At 33.6% G+C, this 20,026-nt stretch overlaps 4 protein-coding genes, 1 non-coding gene and 1 pseudogene across 6 annotated transcripts; 2 read left to right on the top strand and 4 right to left on the bottom strand.

Annotated features, from left to right (window-relative positions):
- The first annotated feature begins 4,011 nt into the window (after nt 1–4,011).
- On the top strand, nt 4,012–5,738 carry LOC128035338 (cation/calcium exchanger 4-like; annotated as a pseudogene).
- Nucleotides 5,739–5,864: 126 nt separating this feature from the next.
- On the bottom strand, nt 5,865–9,125 carry LOC105762607 (uncharacterized). The gene is made up of 10 exons (XM_052625890.1): nt 8,863–9,125; nt 8,352–8,516; nt 8,085–8,265; nt 7,912–7,968; nt 7,744–7,814; nt 7,359–7,437; nt 7,188–7,247; nt 6,793–6,890; nt 6,637–6,697; nt 5,865–6,412 (listed from the first exon to the last, which is right to left on the bottom strand). The coding sequence occupies exons 1-10, from the start codon at nt 9,057–9,059 to the stop codon at nt 6,023–6,025; spliced, it is 1,359 nt and encodes a 452-aa protein (XP_052481850.1). The 5' UTR covers nt 9,060–9,125; the 3' UTR covers nt 5,865–6,022.
- Nucleotides 9,126–10,324: 1,199 nt separating this feature from the next.
- On the bottom strand, nt 10,325–11,221 carry LOC105762304 (non-specific lipid transfer protein GPI-anchored 5). 2 transcript variants are annotated; one of them, XM_012580172.2, is made up of 3 exons: nt 10,863–11,221; nt 10,664–10,780; nt 10,325–10,562 (listed from the first exon to the last, which is right to left on the bottom strand). In XM_012580172.2, exons 1-3 carry the CDS (start codon nt 11,185–11,187, stop codon nt 10,432–10,434), a joined length of 573 nt encoding a protein of 190 aa, XP_012435626.1. In that variant the 5' UTR covers nt 11,188–11,221; the 3' UTR covers nt 10,325–10,431. The 2 variants fall into 2 exon arrangements, with proteins under 2 accessions (XP_012435626.1, XP_012435627.1); XM_012580173.2 differs by having other exon boundaries at nt 10,664–10,777.
- Nucleotides 11,222–14,861: 3,640 nt separating this feature from the next.
- LOC105762303 (non-specific lipid transfer protein GPI-anchored 15) lies at nt 14,862–15,800 on the bottom strand. The gene is made up of 3 exons (XM_012580170.2): nt 15,413–15,800; nt 15,240–15,344; nt 14,862–15,126 (listed from the first exon to the last, which is right to left on the bottom strand). Exons 1-3 carry the CDS (start codon nt 15,723–15,725, stop codon nt 15,008–15,010), a joined length of 537 nt encoding a protein of 178 aa, XP_012435624.1. The 5' UTR covers nt 15,726–15,800; the 3' UTR covers nt 14,862–15,007.
- A 921-nt stretch (nt 15,801–16,721) lies between these two features.
- LOC105762606 (non-specific lipid transfer protein GPI-anchored 16) lies at nt 16,722–18,412 on the top strand. The gene is made up of 4 exons (XM_012580392.2): nt 16,722–17,104; nt 17,230–17,256; nt 17,932–17,997; nt 18,098–18,412. Exons 1-4 carry the CDS (start codon nt 16,774–16,776, stop codon nt 18,289–18,291), a joined length of 618 nt encoding a protein of 205 aa, XP_012435846.1. The 5' UTR covers nt 16,722–16,773; the 3' UTR covers nt 18,292–18,412.
- Nucleotides 18,413–18,919: 507 nt separating this feature from the next.
- TRNAF-GAA (transfer RNA phenylalanine (anticodon GAA)) lies at nt 18,920–18,992 on the bottom strand. The gene has a single exon. It is a non-coding gene; the product is annotated as a tRNA-Phe (tRNA).
- Nucleotides 18,993–20,026: the final 1,034 nt, after the last annotated feature.

Here is a 20,026-nt window from a genome sequence, read left to right as displayed (position 1 = left end):
TATCTTAATTAAAATTAATATTAAGATAATCACTTTAATATTAAGTTAATAAAGTAATATTAATATAAGAATTAAATTAAATTTAATATTAAATTAATTAAAATAATATTATTTTTGAAATAATTAATCTGAAATCAACTTATCCACTAGAGTCCCAGTAGGAGTGGGATTCCTCCACTGCTCAGCTGTTGCCGGCATTGTCGTGTCCAATGTGCTATCGCAGGTGCGACACCCTCACGGCACCCCGAGCCGGTTTAGTCTGGACCTAATGACGGCTCGACTGGTCCAATCTAGCCACCTGTTGGATCATTTTCCCAGTTTCACATATCAGGCCTGATTCGACCAGTTTTTGGGTATTGATCTTGGTTTTGGGTTCTATGTGCCATTACAGGTGCAACACCCTCACGACACCCTGAGCCGGTTCGGTCTTGACCTAGTGATGGCCTAACTGGTCCGGCCCAGCCACCGGTTGGATCATCGTCTCAGTTTCACATACCAAGCCTGATTCAACTAGTTTTTGGGTCTTAATCTCGGTTTTGGGTTCTGAGGCCACAATTTTTGATCTCAAGTCTAATTTTCAGTTTCAAGTTCAGGACTGCTTTCGTCGTTGATGGCTTCTAGCAATATGAGAATCTCTTATTTAGCCACATGTACGAGTTCATAGCCATGTCGTCGATTAATTGACAGGCTCGCTCAAGTTAATTTTTTGAATATTTTATGCAATCGATTGCATAACTTTCATTTATGCAATCAATTTCCAAGATTATCAAAATCTAGAATATTTTGAAAGTGATGGGAGATTTTTTGAATATTTTCAAGATATTTATAATGTTCCAATAGTTATAATTGAAAAGTTACAATTTATTCAAAAGCTATGTCACTTGGCTATTAACCAAGAGTTGTCACTATTTATAGTAATGAGCAATTCTCCTAAACATTGGTTTCCACATCGATGGCCAGAGGAATCCAAAATTACAATAACAATTTCAACTTTTATAACTATACTGACAGAAATGGTAGCAGCGGTGGAAGCCAATACTTAACACAATCTTTTCCTTCCGCCTCCTCTTTGACATTTTTATAAACATAATGGCAACAAAGGTAGCGGTGGTGGAAGCCAATACTTCGCGCAATATTTTCCTTTCGCCTCCTCTTTCACTTTTTCTACCACTTCTCATTGAATCGCGATCCTATCACAATGAAACGACATAGAAATACTTGAGGTGGGGATGAAAGAAAAGGCTAATCTCGAATTTAAGGTGTGTTGAGTTCATGAAACTACTATTACTACTATATTGCTGCAGATATATAATATAGTTGGATTTAATTATTGATTCATTTCTAGTTGGTAGAAGTTGAAAACCTTTTGTAATTTTATGTTTGTATTTTTGGATGATGAATTGAATTTATTTATATAACTATTTGTAAAAGGAAGGAGGTTTTAAGGCTTGCCTCCTTTGTTGACACGTGGGTGTACCAATTCTGTTCTTTTTTTACGTAGTTATGTATAATTTGTATGTCTTTAAGATCCTAGAGATTAACACGTGGCTTTCCATTTTTTTTGGGATTCATCTTGCTTTTTTTTTTTTGACATTATATAACTATTTCAATCAAAATATTGACATCAATTTTTCTTAAGAACACTATCCCAACAAAAAAGAAGAAGCTATTTCACCATGACAAGTTCGAATGAGTATTTTAAGAAAAATCTACATTAATATTTTTAATGTTATTTTATTGTTACATGACTACCAAGTAAATATTTTAATTTTAAAATGTTACACTAGTAAATTTAATAGAAGAATTTTAGCGTTGATAATAATCGAACTCAATTTTTAAATCCAAAAGTAGAAGGATTAATAAAGTGCATAAGAACTTAAATCATATTCTGACCTTTGAAATTTGTACTTTATAATTTGACACAAACATATAATCAATTTAAAGTGTAACGTAGATCAAAACCATACTGGTTTCTAATAGTAATAAGGAAATCAACCTTGCACTTCTTCTTCTTTTTTTTTTTTGGTACAATTTGCAAACCAAGTTATGACCATGAATGTTTTAGAAGCACAAGTTGCCCACTATTTTGTTTCCTTTTAAGAGTTTCCACCCTGCAATAGTGTGCCCGAGAACAATATTAATCTATTTTTTTTATCTTGTTGAGGAGACCACAACGATCAACATTATTTAATTTGAGAGAAATCAATATAGATCGCATCGTAAAGATTCTAGCTTGGAGTTTGTTGATAAATTTGTAGCTTTTGATAGAAATCAACTGAGATTCATCTAGTCCTTTGGGCGATCGCAACTCCACCTATAAGACTCTTGTGGCAATCAATGGAGAGATTTAGGCAAAGGGTCCAAGGGGACAAATGAGATTCAAATTGGATAAGTCTTAAGACAAAATGTTTGAGAGTTAGGTAGAGATTCATCATTGAAAGAGTTAAGGACAGATTGGGCGAAACCATTAATCTTGATTATGGCTCTAATAAGAGTGGGATCAATATTTGTGAAAACAAGCTCATTTCAAGATTTCTAGAGGGTACTAGCAACCAGAGTGTAAAATCTTCTAGTTTCCTCAGTAATAGTATCATTAAATTTGAGCCAATAGAGAATCAAGAGAGAGATAGAATGAATACCATTAGGATTAGGGCAAAGAGATTGTTGGTAAATTTTCAAAATATTTATAATGTTCCAATGATTATAATTGAAAATTTATAAGTAATTCAAAAGTTATGTCCTTTGGTTATTAACCAAGAGTTGTCATTATTCATAATGATGAGTAATGTCTCTTATTACCAAAAGTTATATTACTTAATTAATAACAAAGGATCATAATTATTCAAGAAATATCTATTGGATAATTATATTTATTGCTAAAAGATGTGACTACCCATTTAGCAGCTTATGTCTCTATGAAGAGACATAAGAACTCTTATAAATTTGAGTTAAAATTCATTTGTTCGATATATTAAAAACACATTAGAAGTTGAGAAACAAGGGTTTGTTCCTATTCTCCTCCATCTTCTAATATTCCTAATATTTTTTTATAAAATTTGATACTCTTACTATGCTCCGCTCAATGCTCAACGGACAATTTTCGTTAGTCCAAAACGTTGACAATCATTAGGTTTCATTGTATCATCAAGGTTCATTTGTCAATAACTCCTTTACACACTAAAATATAGGTGAGGGCGAATAGAACCTTAAAGTGACATTGATATACGTCTTGAAACCTTCGTTAATTTCTCATAAGTTTATTTTATTCTCATGCACCAACAAAGGGAAAAAGAGCTCCTATTGAAAAACAATTTCTTTGACTTCATTACCAATAAAAGGTTGGTTGAGAAAAAAAAAGTCATTTTGGGAGCAGCGTGGGATGTTCAGGGAGCGTAAGCATTCCAAAATAGAATCATGATTCACAGTAGAAGCGTCAGAAAAACATTTTTCAAAATAGTCAATGAATACTTGATTAATAAAGGAAGGGTTGTCAACCCAAATATTACTGGAGTCATAAATTCCTTCAATTCTATCCCTTGCTCTGTTGAGCTTGGTCATAAGATGAAAAAAATTAGTATTCCCATCTCTCAATTTAATCCATTGAAGCCTAGATTTTTGGAGCCAATGTAATTGTTCCTGGTTCTCGAGCAACTCTAGATTTGCTTTAAAGTCTCTTTCTTAAGAGATAGAGAAGAGGATAGATTAGACTGATACTTCATTAAAGCATTTTTCATATCAAGCTTTCTCTTATGTAAATCATCGAAGACATCTTTATTCCATTTAGGAAGAGAAGAGCTAGTAATTTTAATTTTACAAACCAAGCTATAAGAGGGGGGATCCCTCAATTTGTGAGTTCCATGCCTCTTGTATAATCTCTCTACATTAAGGGTGAAGAGTTCACGTTACCTCAAAACGATAGGGTCTTTTATTGGTAAACATGATCATCGGGCTATGATTTGAATGAATGATGAGTAAATTTAGAATCAATAAATTCAAGTAGTGGGCGAAGCAATGATCATTAGCAAATGCCCTATTAAGTCTTTTCTATACAGCCTCTTCCAGATTTCTATTATTGATTTAAGTCAAGTAGGAACCTTTTGCAAGATTTTTCGATATATTGAAAGAATTAAGGCACTAAAAAGGGGTCAGAAGCTCCTCTAAGATAATTTAGATTATGGACTTTATTATTTAATTAAGGGTAAATTACACCAATAGTCACTCAACTTTGGAGTAGCTGACAAAACAGTCACTCAGGTTTCAATTCAATCACTCAACTTTCGAAAAATAACAAAACAGTCACCACTAACCATTTTCCGTTACAGACCTAATGGAGTTACCATTTTCCGTTACCAACTTCCATTTTCCATCCCCCTTTCCCATCCCTCTCCCTCTTCCCTACTGTCCCTTTGCTAACCCTCTTCACCTAATCTTCCCTCTCTCCCACCATCCCTCCCCCTACTTCAATTCTCTCTCTCTTCCTTTCGAAAATCATTAAGTTTGCTGCTTTGGCCATCGGTAAGTCGAATTTATTAATTCAAGTTCTCTTATTAATTTCAGGGTTGGGGTTTCATAGCTCCTTTTGCTAAAAACCCTAGTCTAATTCCACTTTCTAGGAAATTTGGAGTAGTTTCTCAATGAGGAATTATTGTCTCTATGCTTTAAAAAATCCTAGATTTTGTGGAATTTTCAATGGATTATTTGCTTTGATTCTGATTTTCCTATTCTATACCTACGTTAATTTTTTAAGAAACCCTCAATTCGCTAGTCGTCTCTGCTTATTAACTATGTGACTCAAGGACCTGGTTTCACTAATGGGTATGATCATTTTAGTGTTATTCGTAGAAAAATTAGTGAACTTGATGCAGATTCATCAAATTTAGCTGATAAGAATGCTCAAGAGAATGATTTGAGCCTAAGCTCGAGCAACCCTGCTTTGTGTTATGGATTGTTTGATCATGAGGGTTTTGCTAATCCATGCGAGTTCTTGAAAGCTCATCCCCAATGTTCTTCAGATGGATTCTTTGATGACATTAAGTTTTTCTATTGTGGTTGCAAAGGATTTAGGATAGTAGGGTATGTGGTATTGGGTGTTTGGCTTGCTGTTTTGTTTTATCTGTTAGGCAACACGGTAGCGAATTACTTTTGTTGTTCATTGGAGAAGCTTTCACATCTGCTTAGGTTGCCTCCAACTGTTGTTGGGGTTTCACTCCTTCCACTGGGAAATGGGGCATCAAATGTGTTTGCCAATATAGCAGCATTTTTGGGGACAAATACAGGTGAAGTGGGTCTTAATAGTGTGTTGGGTGGTGTAGTTTTGTTAGTTGTGTTGTAGGGTCTGTCTCCCTCTGTGTAGTAGAGAAGAGGATCCAGATTGATAAACAATGCTTTATTAGAGAATCAAAGTAGGGGGAGGGAGGGAAAGGAAAGAATCAGAGTAGGGGAAGAGGGTTAGCAAAAGGACGATGTTAGGGGGGGGGGAGGGAAAGCATAAGAGTGGGAGGAGGGATAGTAAGGAAAAGGGAGGGATGGGAGAGGGGGATGGAAAATGAAAGTCTGTAACGGAAAATGATAATTCCATTACAAACATAACGAATAATGATTAGTGGTGACTGTTTTGTTATTTTTCGAAAGTTGAATGACTAAATTGAAATCTGAGTGACTGTTTTGTCAACTACTCCAAAGTTGAGGGACTATTAGTGAATTTACCCTTTAATTAAAAATAAATGTCACATGCGAACGAAACAAACTGGTAAATGTAAAAAACACATCAATTTTGCATTTAAGCCATAAAATAACTATATGTCCCTACTTATTACTAGAATGTATACTTGTTAGATTAGACATCCATCAACCAAAAAAGGCTATAATGGAGAGTTTTTGCAATGCCTTAAATAGATTGGGAGATTCCCATATAACTAATGTTACATGTACCAACATTGTCAATCAATACACTGAATCAATGCTGGGAGATTCCCATATAACTAATGTTACATGTACCAACATTGTCAATCAATACACTGAATCAATGCTTGCTTTTCCTATCATTTCTTGTTCGCTTTCTGAACTCTCGTTTCTCATCAGAATATTGCTTCTTAATTAACAAATTGCACATTGCTGTTTTTACAGCATCCGCCGCCGCCAAGAACACCTTTTCATCAACTGAAATGCTTCCCTGCAACTTCTCTAGCAGTTTAGCTCCACCGGGTATTTCACTATCCACCAACACAGCTGGTTCCTGCTCCGAAGCGTCGGGACTGCTTTTCTCAAAACCAGAGATGACTTTCACTCGAGACAAAGATGAAACGTCAGAACCTCGCAACTTAGAGGCACCTGTTACCATCCATAACAATCCTCCAGATATACTACTACCAAGGCTAGTAGGAACGAAATTCTCCCCAATGATCGAGACCACCTGCCAAAATTGGAAGTAATCCAGGAAATAATTGTTAGCTGTGCATTTCACTAAACCAGAAAGTTCGGATACATTCAGAGAATATCCATATCATATTATAACAAAGCTGAGATGGATATGCAAAATGCATGCTAGTATGATGTCAAGCAAAAGTAATGAAACTGGTCTTCCGAGGCATGCAAGTTTTCTTTTGTGTATATTGTTGTTAAAGTTGCAGTCTCTACCTTCATAACAGAAAGAGTCCGAGATGAAAGGTCGCAGCTCAACAACATTATTCCTCGCAGACTACAAAGAACAGAATGACTGTTATGATAATTAACTGAATGTTTGGACCATTGAAGGAGAAGAGTAACAAGCATATAGGATACTCAGAATCTGACCTTTGAATGGCTACTGCAATAAGGGTACAAGCGGGAATCGTGCATATGTCAGTAACAGTTGAACAGTTTCCTTCTGTAGTATCAGACTCAAACTGAGCCTTCAGTAAAGAAGTAAAAGTAAAACAATGATGAAGGGGTTAACAGCAAAACTAAAATTAGAAACAGTATTCTCAAACTTTCAAAAAACCATTTTTCCTTCTAATGAATGGCACCCCAAAACTGTGAAACCAGACCATTTTTTATATATTTTGGAAGATGGAAAAGCATTAAGTTAATGCAAACATTAAATGTTATTTTTTGTGAGAGAGAAAAGGAAAGAGAGGCCAAGGGATCTATGAACAACAGAGGTGAATGATATTTTCCTTCCCCGAAACATCATCAGTAATGAGAGATACCTTTGCACCAACTGCACAAGTATCAAGGAGGGATCCAGATATAATATCCCACATGCGAACCTGAAGAAGAATACAAGTTGATTGTTTTCCGAAATTTCAACTTGAAAACTTAGAAGAAGACAAAGAAAAAACAACTTCACAAATTACTCAAACAGCATTCTTAATACTCACAGTGGAATCACCACCACCAGAAACAAGAATACCCTGCGGAGAATCTGGAGTGCAAATGAAGGCAAGGCAGGAAACAAATCTGTACGCAATCAAGTTAAATGAGCACCTACCAATGATTATGGAAATAGAGATTTATATATTCTCAGATAAAAAAATGGACATTTAAGTAAATCGTGATTACTCAAAAGAGTCTACAGGTAGAAAATCAACCTACAAGTCCTTGACTAGGAATCAAGTAAATTCAAGCATACTATTGCTTCTTAATTCAGCACAAGTTTTTCTTCAAAGATAGTGTTTTAAACCAAGTAATGGTATATAGTACCCTTTAATATGTACAATATCAAAGCAATGCAACAGAGACATGTAATCGTAAAAACTCACTCACTCCGTATGACCAAGACAAAAGCTTTGAACCTCATGAGCTCCATCTAATGGCTTCTTGGGAAACACTGTAACCTGCCGATAACAAAGTAAACATGTAACATTGGAGCTTTATCAAGTGAACAACTATCATGGTTATAGAAACTAGAAAGGTTAAGGCATGATGGCTTACACGAATTTTAAAATCTCTGTCAGCACTGACAATAAAATGTCCATCAGGTGAAAACTCCTGCAAATAAGACAGGATAATAATTTGGTAACTAACAAGCAAACCATGCTAAAGCCAGTTAAAGGGGAAAGAACGAAAAACGGTGGATATCAAGAATAAGATTGCTAATCAATTACCAGGCTAGTAATGATACTACAATAATGAGCAAGCAATGGCACCGCCTTCTTGTTAAGAGGAGCTTGAGTTTCATCAACCCCTGGAAGATCCACTACCCAAACCACTCCAAATTTGTCAGCAAAACAAACATGAAGACCATCATTGCTTATAGCAACTGCACTCACTCTCTTCTCAGAACACCTGTCATACATCATACTCATAATGCCTCACTAAAATGAAGCAAAAATTTCCCCCCAAAAAGGAAAGTTAAGTGTTTATGAACTTACACAGTAGCAATACAGCGCCAAGACTCGGTAGACCAAACCTTGACAAGCTTGTCATCTCCAGCAGATACAAAGAGTTTCCCATTTGCTCCATATTTAATACCTCTAATTGAATCATTATGTGAAGCCCCGCCTGCCTCATCCACCAAAATCACAGCACAATCTTCCCTGCCAACGCCCAATATTTTCTTTTAAAACTACAATATTCATTTCTTTATGTTCCTTTTGGAAACATAGGTTTTAAAATTTGGATTTGGATTTCATTTTATTATAGAAATAGCAAGAGTGTAATGCATACATTATAGAGAAATTAGTTGAGATTCAATATATTACATATTTGAGAAATTATGGTGAATATTATATTGCTAACTATTCTGCCGCTCAATTTACACTATTTTGAAATTAAATTCTAAATTCTAAAATTCAACTTTTCGAGCGCTACCTATTTGAGTGAGCAAAAAATCAACTGAATATGAAAGCAGGAAGAGAAGAGAAGGGAAGATGAAAGGCTTACAGGAGATTGAAGACACGAAGGTCCGATCCGACAGCGACTGCAACTGAGTTCCGGGTCGGGTGGACGGAAATAAGGGCGGGTGCGACCTCCATGTGTTTATTGTTTTGCTCAGGTTCTTCCATTTGAGAATCTTCGTGTGTATTGTTTTCATTTTCACACTCTTCGATCCGAAAATCCTCCATTTGTGCTCCTTCCATTGAAAGGTTTCTTGTTTTTCTTTTAGGGTTTTAGTTAATGCCGGCTAAACGGTTTAAGGTTCCCAGTGGCATTTCAAGTTATTGGGCTTTTTGGTTCTTCTTGGGGCCCACTGTGACCAAAGTTTTCAAATTTCGGAGATTTTTACAATATTAATATTTTAAAATGTTGAATTTCAAACTACTTTTAGAATTAAAATTTAAGAGAATGAATCTTGAAATTTCTTCTTTGGATGCGCCATTTAGAGAAATAATTTTTTTTTATTTCTTCATCATATAAATTGTTTTTCAATTTTTTATAGAATATAGTTTACAAACTTTATTTTAAAAATATTTATAGCCATATAAGAAAGTAAAGATATATATATCTTTCATCAAATTAAAAGGTCTTTTATTGTAAACAGGGTGAAGCCAAATTTTTAATAGAATTATGTAACGTGGAGCTTAAATTAAATTTTTTTATTTTGGTGACTAAATTGAAATTTTTTATAGTTGGGTGACTATCTGTAGTTTACCCAAACTTAAAACAAATAAATAAATACATAAAATTAATATTTAAACTAGTAATAAACTATATAACTTTCAAACAATTAAAATAATATATTTACTAGAAACTCTATGCTTGTGGAAATAATGTATTTAAAACTCATATTTGTGTTTAAAATAACACATAATTGAACTAATTAATAATAACACATGACCTATTACGATATTAAAATAAAAATTAGATTAAATTATAAGTAAAACAAAATTTAAACACACGAATATATCAAATTAAGATTACTAAATAAGTACAATTATTTATCATAGTGTTGTTATCAATCCAAAGTTGGTGTCGAGTGAATTTGTGACATCTTCTCAATTAAAAATATTATTAATATATACAATTGATAGATGTAATACAATGTGCATAATAAAATTAAAATGTATAAAATATAAAAATAAAACTTTAATTAAGTGGTATATAAGGCTTTGTCAACCTAATTAGCATGGGTTCAAATCTCATATGTTTATATTTTATTGCTTTAAATAAAAAAACTTAAAATTACCCTAAAATAATATATTTTCTAATAAATAGCATTAATAAATTAACATAAAACAATAAAAGAATTACAAAAGGTACAAAACTGTTTATTGAAAACTGTATTGATGGAAACACGTGGAAGGCTACAAGTTGTGAATGTGATGTTGTCATGTTGATTAGGGTTGCGTTTCATTTTATATCACTCATGAATTTCTTTTAGTGAATGGGAACAAAACTGTAGTCATATAGCAATGGAGTCTCATATTTCCATTAAGCATACATCACAAAGCAGGAATACAAATGGCTACTGTCAACTAGTAGGTAAAGAAGCTCCTGGTTCACATAAAATGCTTAATATAAGGCGATAATCGATACGTATGAAGCAATGAACAGAGTGAAGAGAGTAAGAGCAAGCTGCTTTTCCATGATACTTCCATTTGATATGCTGCCTTCTGTTGTAGGGACTGTTTTAGACCCAGTTCCTGCATATTTTTTCATGTGTTCATAGGATATATACCATTACCACCAAAGCATAGAGATTAAGCAGATAAATAAAGTGTGACAAGCTTTAAGTTCTGTCTACCTGAAGGAATGCTCGGCATCGATGATGTAACCGATGTGTCAGGCGTGTCATCGGAACTATCAGCTGAAGGACTTACTGCAGAGCTCACAGGGGGAGATGCTGGACCGTTGGCAGCTGCTAAACAATCAAAATTTACTTATGTCAAAGATATTTTATGTTATCTTTCTTCGGGAATACTTTATGTTAAACTTGACCTTACCGTTACACCTGCTAACTGGTGGTGTTTGCACATTGCAAGCACCAGGGAGTGACAGAGCTCGAGTCTGGTTGATGGTAACACCAAGCGATGATCCCCCACCATTGAGCACCGAGCAAAGACACTGAGGCTGCGATTGAACTACGCTCGAAAGCTGAGAGCAGCAAGTCGATGATGGGGTCGTCGTCGAGTTCGACGTAATGTAGTTTAAACACGGGGCTAAACCCAAGAGCACGCTGGTACAACCTGACTGAGCCATGGCTTTATAACCACAAAGCATGGTCACAAAAACCAGGGCAAGACCCAACTTGACATTTTCTAAAGCCATTTGGAGGTTCAGTATGTAGCAAGGAGATGTTTGTGTCTTCCCAAAAGGGAACGGTAGCACATATATAGCGCCTTTCATGGCAAAAGATCATACTATTAGTTGCATTTCGGGTGGCCAACTTTTTCTAAATAGGGGTGATTTGGTTTAACAGTTTTAAGAATCTCAACCATACTTACATGGCAAGTCTTTAGACTAATAATATATTTACACTGCTACTTAAACAGCTAAGCTTTAGTTTCTTAAACAAAAGGGGAAATAATGGTAGCCCAAGTCCTGAATCAGTTGGCCAGAATGGTTGACGTTAACAAATTTTCCACTTTCCAGGTCTTCAAAACCATATCACTTGTAAAGGAAATGTTAAGAAGAGTGCCAATTGACACCTTGTTAAGATCATCCCTTAATCCTCAATCTCATTCCCCAATTATCCAACGTATCAAATAGAAGAAAAAACTCATGGTTTTTATGTGACTCATATTTAAAAGCTTCTTCTTCTTAGATGAATGTAAATTTTACACTTCTGAAAAAGTTAAATAACAAAAAAAAAACCCATCAGATTGATTAATCCAATTGATTAAATCGATCCAATAGATCACTTGAAATCGAATATGTTGTAAATTCCATTACATACAAACATTATTCTAATGCTTAATTGATTTTCAAATAAATTCCATTACATACAAACATATTTGTATGTTATAAATTCCATTACATACAAACATATTCCATTGCATACAAACATATTTGAAATCGAATATGTTATAAATTCCTTACATACAAACATTAGATCACTTTTTTTCTACCAAAAGCATTTTTAATGCTTAATTACTTTTCACCCTTCAACAATATAGTATTTTTCTTTTTTTTTCTTAGTGCTTAATTATAAATGTGTTAAAATTATTAATTAAAAATAAAAATATTTCTAAAAATAATACAAATGTTAATATCTAATTACAAATATTTAATGGTTATATTTAATTATTTAAAATATAATTTATATATTCTAATTAAATTTTATAATTAATTTAAAATGAACTCCTTGGGATTTCAAATAACCTCCAATACGGTGAATTTTTAAGTTTGATAATTTAAAATTAAAACAATTTGATAAAAATTTAAATAAAAAATGGAAAATAATAAGTAGACAAAAGTTATTTATCACTTAATGAAGAATATTTTTAATTTTATTTATTTATTTTAATATTATATTATCTTATAAAAATTTTACGTTTAAAATTTGATTTTTTGTTTAAAATAAAGTGAAATATTTAAAATTTAAGAGTAGAATATATTTTTTATAATTTAAAATATATATTTATCATACAGTCTAATTAATTTTAAGTAATATATCAAACAAATTTTAAAACTTAAATTCATTACTTAAATTTTCAATACTTAATTTTTAACATTTATTTTTCAGTTTATCAAATAGCACCTAAATATTTGCATTTATTTTTTATTTAAAATTTTCAAATAAACTTATTAGTTTAATACATTATCATGTTATCAAATTCAAAATGTATTTTATTTTTACAACTAAAATTTTTAATTATTTTAATTTTTAATATTTTGAATAATTTTTTAATATTTTATTTCCTTTAATATAATAAAAGTCATATAATTATATATTAATTAATCAACATATTTAAATAAATATATGAATAATGTACATATATTTTAGTAATTTTAATATTTTAATTATTTATTAAATTTTCAAATATGTTATAAATTCCATTACATACAAACATTATTCTAATGTTTTCAATGGTCAATTTGTTCCTCTCATTATAATTTATCTCATCGTGCCATCATTGCGGTTGAATCCAAACACATATCACATAATTGATTTTAATCTCATTGCTATAGTAATTAATCTTACGATTGTTAAAACTCTTCTAAAAGAAACTTAAGACAAATTCTTGAAAAGAAAACTCAAAATAATTTATTAACTCAAAAGAGAAGTTAAATAATAATGATTTGTGTCCAATACAAAGGCCTATATATGGGCTAGCTAAATAAAACTTTTAAGTGTACTAGAACTCTAATTAATCTAAATAAGAAGTAGTTTTAAACTAAACTTTCTTGTTGACATAAAACTCCTAAATAACTTAAACTACTTAATAATTGTTAAAATTTAGAATAATTAAATAATAAAATAATAAGAGCTAATCAATACAATATTGGACTCCTATATAATAAAATAATAAAAAATCTCGTCATAATCACGTCTAGAAATTCTGTTTGCGCAGTCTTTATTAAAACGATCATAACTTGAGCTCCCGAACTCGAAATCGAGTGATTCAAAGTGTATTTCAAAGCTAAGATATAGATCTTCGAATTCCATGGGACATCTCAACCCAGAAATGTTTGGATCCCATCCAAAAAGTCGTCACAATTTTACTGATTTCCCAAACTTGAAAATTGACAGCTTTGGTGAATGGAATTTATTCAATTTCACTCCATTCGTGCATGTATCAACAACGGCCATGATTCTGTTAGAATATTGTTTGGCAGTTTCAGACTCCTTCATTTTTAGGTTCTCAAAATCCTTCCTCAAGTTGATAATTTGCTGCCAACTTGTCTTGTCTGTACTTTGAAACTCTTCATTTAGTTTATCCCAAGCTTGCTTTGGAGTCTCACAGGTCATAATTCTAGTGAAAATTACATCAAAAACATCATTTTAAAGACATGACATCACCTTAAATTTCTTAGCATGATCATCACTATGCTGCCTAATTTGTGCTATCGTTGGATTAGTTCTCAACGATGATGGCTCTACATCCGCATTCACAATCTCTCATAAATCATAAGCTTGTAGGTAGATCTTCATTTTGACTACCCAAATATGATAGTTTTCATCGTTAAAAGATGGTGGTGGAGGAGGTGTAAAGCTAGCTGAAGACACTTTTACAAAAAACAAGTAAACAGAGGTTGTTTCTTCTTCTTCTTCTTTTTAAAAAAGCCCTCAAAGATGATTGACTCTAAATATCAATTGTTGGTTTTGTTTTTTTACTGAGGAAGAAAAGAAAACAAGGAATAAATTTAACAATCAAATCTGACTTGCTATTTCATTTGTCTACTTCTTTTTGCTTACAAAGTACAACTTTAAATAAGAAAAATTATCAACTGCAAATTGACAAGTCTAGATACATGAATTCGCTCATTGGTTGATTTCTGTTTAATCAGCATCGATTACATTAACCTATTAAATTAAAGATAAATAAAATAATCTAACAACTTTTCTAAACAAATTGACAACTTATTAGCTTGTATTAAAAATTTTAGGATAGTTCGCAGCATCGTAGTTCGTGTGTCAAGATAACTCGCGTCTTGTGTGTTCGCGAGTCTATTTATATTTGGACAGTCTGTCAAATAGTTCGCTAGCTAATAGTTCACCTTTTTGGCTTACTGTTCGTCACTTTAGCTTGCACTTAGACTGAGTGCCATTTTAGCTTGCACTTTGGATAGTCCATCACTTTGGCTTACACTTTGAACTATCCGTAGTGCTGCATGGTTGATCAACTTTCAACAAATGTCCGTACACCTGCTCCATTAACATTGTCATTGTATGGTTTAACTAAAGTAATTATTTTTGTTTTGGCTGTTGAGTTAGATGAGAGCTTTTCTTCTTCCATACTTGATTTGGATTAGTTAAGCTAATATTTTGCAAGAAACAATTAAGGAAACTGAGACTGGGAGAGTCCTTCCATTGATTCTTATTGATTAAACAAATTCAAGCAATGTAGTGCAGCAACACTCTTCTTATTGGAAAACAATAATCATACCCCCCAAAAAAACATCAATCATCAATCAACTCTATAACTCAGAATTTGGCCACGGTTGCAATGAAGATAAGGCAGATAACTGAATGAAGGGAGGCTTTTGCTATGCTTGCATCGGACGATCCCACGTCGATCGATGGGACCGACTTAGATCCTGTTCCTACATATTTATGAAGCCATAACATGAAAACATGTCCCTTAATCATGTCATAATATATGAACTTTTGTTTTCTTGGTATAGTTTGATGACCAGAACAGTACAAATGTGTGTACCTGAAGGAATGTCTGATGCTGATGGTGTAATGGCACTGGCACCCTCAGATGGTGAACCAGAAGGAGATGCTGCTGGTGCAGTTGAAGGTGTTCCAGATTTTCCACCTGGGAAAATTTATATAGTTGGTATTGTAATCGTATAAGCATAAACCAAAAGTTAATGAAGAGCTTACCATTACACTGGCTAAGTGATGGAGTTTGAACCTGACAAGAACCAGGGAGTTTTAGAGCAAGGGTTTGGTTTATAGTAATCCCCAATGAAGCCCCGATGCTGAGCACGGAGCAAACACATTGCGGAGATGATTGAACGACCGTCTTCAGCTGCGAGCAGCAAGCAGGTGATGGGGTGGACGTATTTCCAGTAATGTAGTTAAGGCATGGGGTTAAGTTGGTGAGTGCTGGAGTGCAGCTTTGAGCATTGGCTCCTGCCCATAGCATTCCCATCAGGGCTAGAGTTAGACACATTTGAAGTCCTATTGAAGCCATTGCTTGGTGTTACAACTTTTGTCTGCGTATAGACACTGGCGATCAAAAGTCAAATTGTTTGATTGGATTTGGAGACTTGGGGTTTACTTCTTGAGTGAACAAAACAAACCACTGGGGTTATATAATAAAGTGAGGAAAATAACAAACGGATTTGGTATATTCAGATGACCAACTCTTACTAATTATTCAGAAGCATAACCAATTAACCAATCTATTTTTCCTATTTTCTTTCTAAAACCGTCTATAGCTACAATGAACTCAACTCAAATGGAATTAAACTAGGTTGGCATCCTTTTTTACTAAAATAAAGATTATCATAAATAAAGCAGGATCATTACAAATACACCAATTATCACTATAACAAAAGGTACTAGAATTCAAAAATAAACCATAACCATGGTTATAATTCATAGGTTAAAAAGTGTTTTAAATTCCTCTACTTTTCGTACATTTGTAATTTTAAAAAATATGAGTTCAGCTGTTAATCCTGTTAAAATTTTTCTTTTAAATTCAAGTTTGTTATAATTTTATTATTTTTGTTGCATGTATTTTTTTAATTTCAAAATTAATTCATAAAACCTTGGTAAGATTGTGGGAGATGGTTATGGTTTACTTGTATACTACTTACCATTAAAACAAAAAGCATTTCAAATGGACCATATACTGCTTGACCATTGGTGACGATAACATGCCTACCCTTGTTTTATGTGATAGTAGGAAGAAAGGGCTGCTATGGCAGCCAAAATGAACCGAGTTGTTGATGAACATAATTAAAAAATAATAAAAAGAGGAAAAATATAATGGAAAAAATCCAAGAGTTACAACTAACACGTAAAACTACCTACCATGAGCTGCCTTTGGTTTCATCATATCATAAAAAAAATTATTACTTCATTGATGAAATTAGTTTAAAGTAGTTGAACTCCAAAACCCACTTCAAAACTGCCTGTTTTCTGCTTGAACCTTCTCAAAGGTTCAAACTATAAATCTTTCCTAATTCCATGGCTTTACCATTACTCCAAGCTCTTTCAAAATCACTGAGAAAGTCATGGAAGGTTTCAAGGTTCTTCACCTCATTGCAATACTATCAACCCTTTCGATGGTTTCGGTTAATGGACAGATTTCTACAGCCTGCACTGCCTCAATGATCTCCAGCTTCACCCCATGCTTAAATTTTATTACTGGGAGCAGTGGGAATGGCTCATCATCACCAACACAAGGCTGTTGTGGTTCATTGAAGTCGCTTATGAGCACTAGCATGGATTGTGCTTGTCTTATTATTACTGCTAGTGTACCTTTTCAATTGCCCATAAATAGAACCCTGGCACTTAGTCTGCCTCGAGCTTGTAACATGGGTGGTGTACCAGTGCAGTGTAAAGGTGCAGAGCTTGATTTCTCTTGGTTTTATATTATAACTTCGACTAATTAGTCTGCCTCATATAAAATCCTTCAGTTTTCAATGAGATCAGTGACTCTCTAACACCTCATTTCTTGCATTTTGCAGCTTCTGGCACTCCTCTACCAGCTCCAGGTAACGTTTTTGAAGTTTTCTTCTACATATTTACAGGATCATGTTCTAATACCCCTTTTTAAATATGCATCAAACGAGGATGTTGATAGGTGACTAAGATGAGTGGTTCACCCTGTGTAGGACAGGGCGGAGAGCTGTCTAGTAGGGTGGTCAGAGTAGGAGATAGGGAGGGGAAGATAGTGCTTGGAGTTAGGTAGTAAGAGAGGAGATGTAGGTTGCTTGGCTTTGACCTTAGGCCCTGAGTCTTACATACATGCCGTCCCTTGTCTCGAGACGCCATATGTCGGGTCACTATTGGTGAGTCAAGGGAAAGTAGTCAAATGGTCTAGTGTCATAGGCTTAGATAAAGTAGTCATCTCAAATAAAAGATCGTAATAGTTAAGATTTAATGTGACGGTTAATGAATGGGTTCCGCTTGTTAAACAAGTTATAAGGCAAAGGATTCTTACGAAGAGTTCCTCTAAGGATTTGCATGTACTACTCATGGGTATTTTTTGTAAAGAAATGCTTGGTGGTCTATTCGTACTGCTTGGGGACTTAGCCACCCGGAGGAGTGTAACACATAAGGTTAAACAATATTGTGAAGTGTATTAACAAGGAATGCTTTCACCTCTAATCAATCATGTATTCATTGTTTACATTAACATAAACTAATCCGAATAACATTTTTGGCAGGCCCTGTTCCCTTTCTACTTCCACCAACTTTGGCACCAGCAGCCGCATCTCCCTTAAGTCCAGGAGGTGAATCTCTAATCACAGTATTTTCATTACCATAATCCCACATTTTATGAAACAAGGAATTTATTTTTCTTAAAAGGAAAATATTGTTGTTTCATCACAGCTTCCGAAGCTTCAACACCAGAATCTGATACTCCCCTGGACCTAGCACCTGCATCGCCACCAGAAGCTCCCTCGGCCACAATGAATCCTGGGATTAGACCAGTATTACAGCCATCGGCATCTACTCCATCTTACGTTTCCCTTCCATTGGCATTCACACTATTGATTGGTACCACAATTTTCAAGTTCAATTAAAGTCCAAATTGTGTTCTGCATTATTTGTTGTTTTAAAGTCCCTTTCTCTGTATGTGAGTTTATTTGACATTCATTTGAATTGTATCTTCAACATTAAATAAATATATTTAGCATTAAGGAACATGAACGCCTAGTCAAATTAAACAATATTACTTGGGAAACACTCCATGCACCATGGCACAACCTAAGTACTTAACTTGGAGGGATATGAATAGATTCAATGGTGATGATGAGTTCTCACATTATCCAACAATCCCCTTTGAAAAAAGAAAAGGATTTTAAAACAATAGAGACATAATTCTCCATGATGCATTTATCAATCAAATAATATGGGTCCTTCTATCGATAATCAAGAGACAAATATTTAATCCACAACCAAATGCACCCCACCCTCATCAATCTTGTGAAGAATGGTGATGCATGTCATCAGTGTACTAGGGAATGTTATTTTTAAATTCAAAAAATAGAGATTCTCAATTTCAAAACCTCCTTTAAATTTGTATTCTATAATTTAACATAAATAAATAATCCATCATAACTAATCAATTAAATATTTGTTTTCAAAAAAACTCCAGATTTAAACTTGCCCAAATCCCAATTGACTCAATGAATCACCAACAAATAAAAATGCGGTGAACGTGGATCGAACACGTGACCTTCAGATCTTCAGTCTGACGCTCTCCCAACTGAGCTATCCCCGCAGATGAATGCTCAACATTTTTTCAGATATAAAGCCTATTTGCTGTTGCCCCAATGAGATGCCAAATTCAATCCTCTTCTCCCTTGACTAGAACTGTTATACAGACCAACTTGATTTTCAATTTAGAGTGATATAGATCACGCCGTAGATACATTGATGCCAAATTTTCATTTCACAACATTAAGATATTATTAGATTTTAGAATCGATTGTAGCTGATTAGATTTTCCGATCACCTAGAAATTTAGAAAGGTTGATAAAATCGGAAGGATTTAAAAAGATTTTTTTTTTTAAAGAAAATTGAAGAAGAAAGTACCTAAGAGATGAGAGTTCAAACCAGAGCGTCAATGAGGTTGATAAACTTACAAAGACGAAGCCGAAGAAGCTCCGATCATGGAAGCAGAAGAAGAGAGTCGGCTGGAAGAAACATGGCGGAGAAAGTGGCGCCATTGAAATGTTTTTGTTTGGCGGTAGTTAGTACTGTATCAGTAGATTGCACCATTTTTTATTAAAATTTGTTTATTGATATTAATTTATTTCAATGTATTATTTCAGATTTATCAATATTTTAAGAAAAATATATTTAATATATGTATATAAAAATATTTACAAATATTAAATGGGTGATATTAAATAAATTTTAAATATAAAATTTTTTTGCATCAGACAATAATTTTTGTTATTATTTATTACTATAACGGTAAAAAATTAGAAGTTTTATACTTTTTTAATGTTATTCATTCACCAGACAATTCAATCGAAATTAGTTGAAACAGGTTGGTGTCATTAGCATGGATTGAATCTTCAAGCTGTACGGAATAGGGCGTTGGTTCTACCAATATTTATTGTTAAAACGGTTTGCATCATTCTAAACGGTCGACACCAATGTAGAACCGACTACATTGGGATAAACCCTCTCAATGCTAAACCGTGAAGATGATGATAGATCTCTTTAAACCATTAGATGAGAAAGATGATGATAGATCTTTTTCATTTAATTAGGACTTTAAGAAAGATGACAATAGATTTTTTTTTT

The sequence above is a fragment of the Gossypium raimondii genome, chromosome 12 (genome assembly GCF_025698545.1).
Source record: "Gossypium raimondii isolate GPD5lz chromosome 12, ASM2569854v1, whole genome shotgun sequence".
In the NCBI taxonomy this organism is placed as follows: domain Eukaryota; kingdom Viridiplantae; phylum Streptophyta; class Magnoliopsida; order Malvales; family Malvaceae; genus Gossypium; species Gossypium raimondii.
The sequence above is the reverse complement of the archived record's forward strand: the minus strand, read 5'-3'. Positions and strand labels throughout refer to the sequence as shown.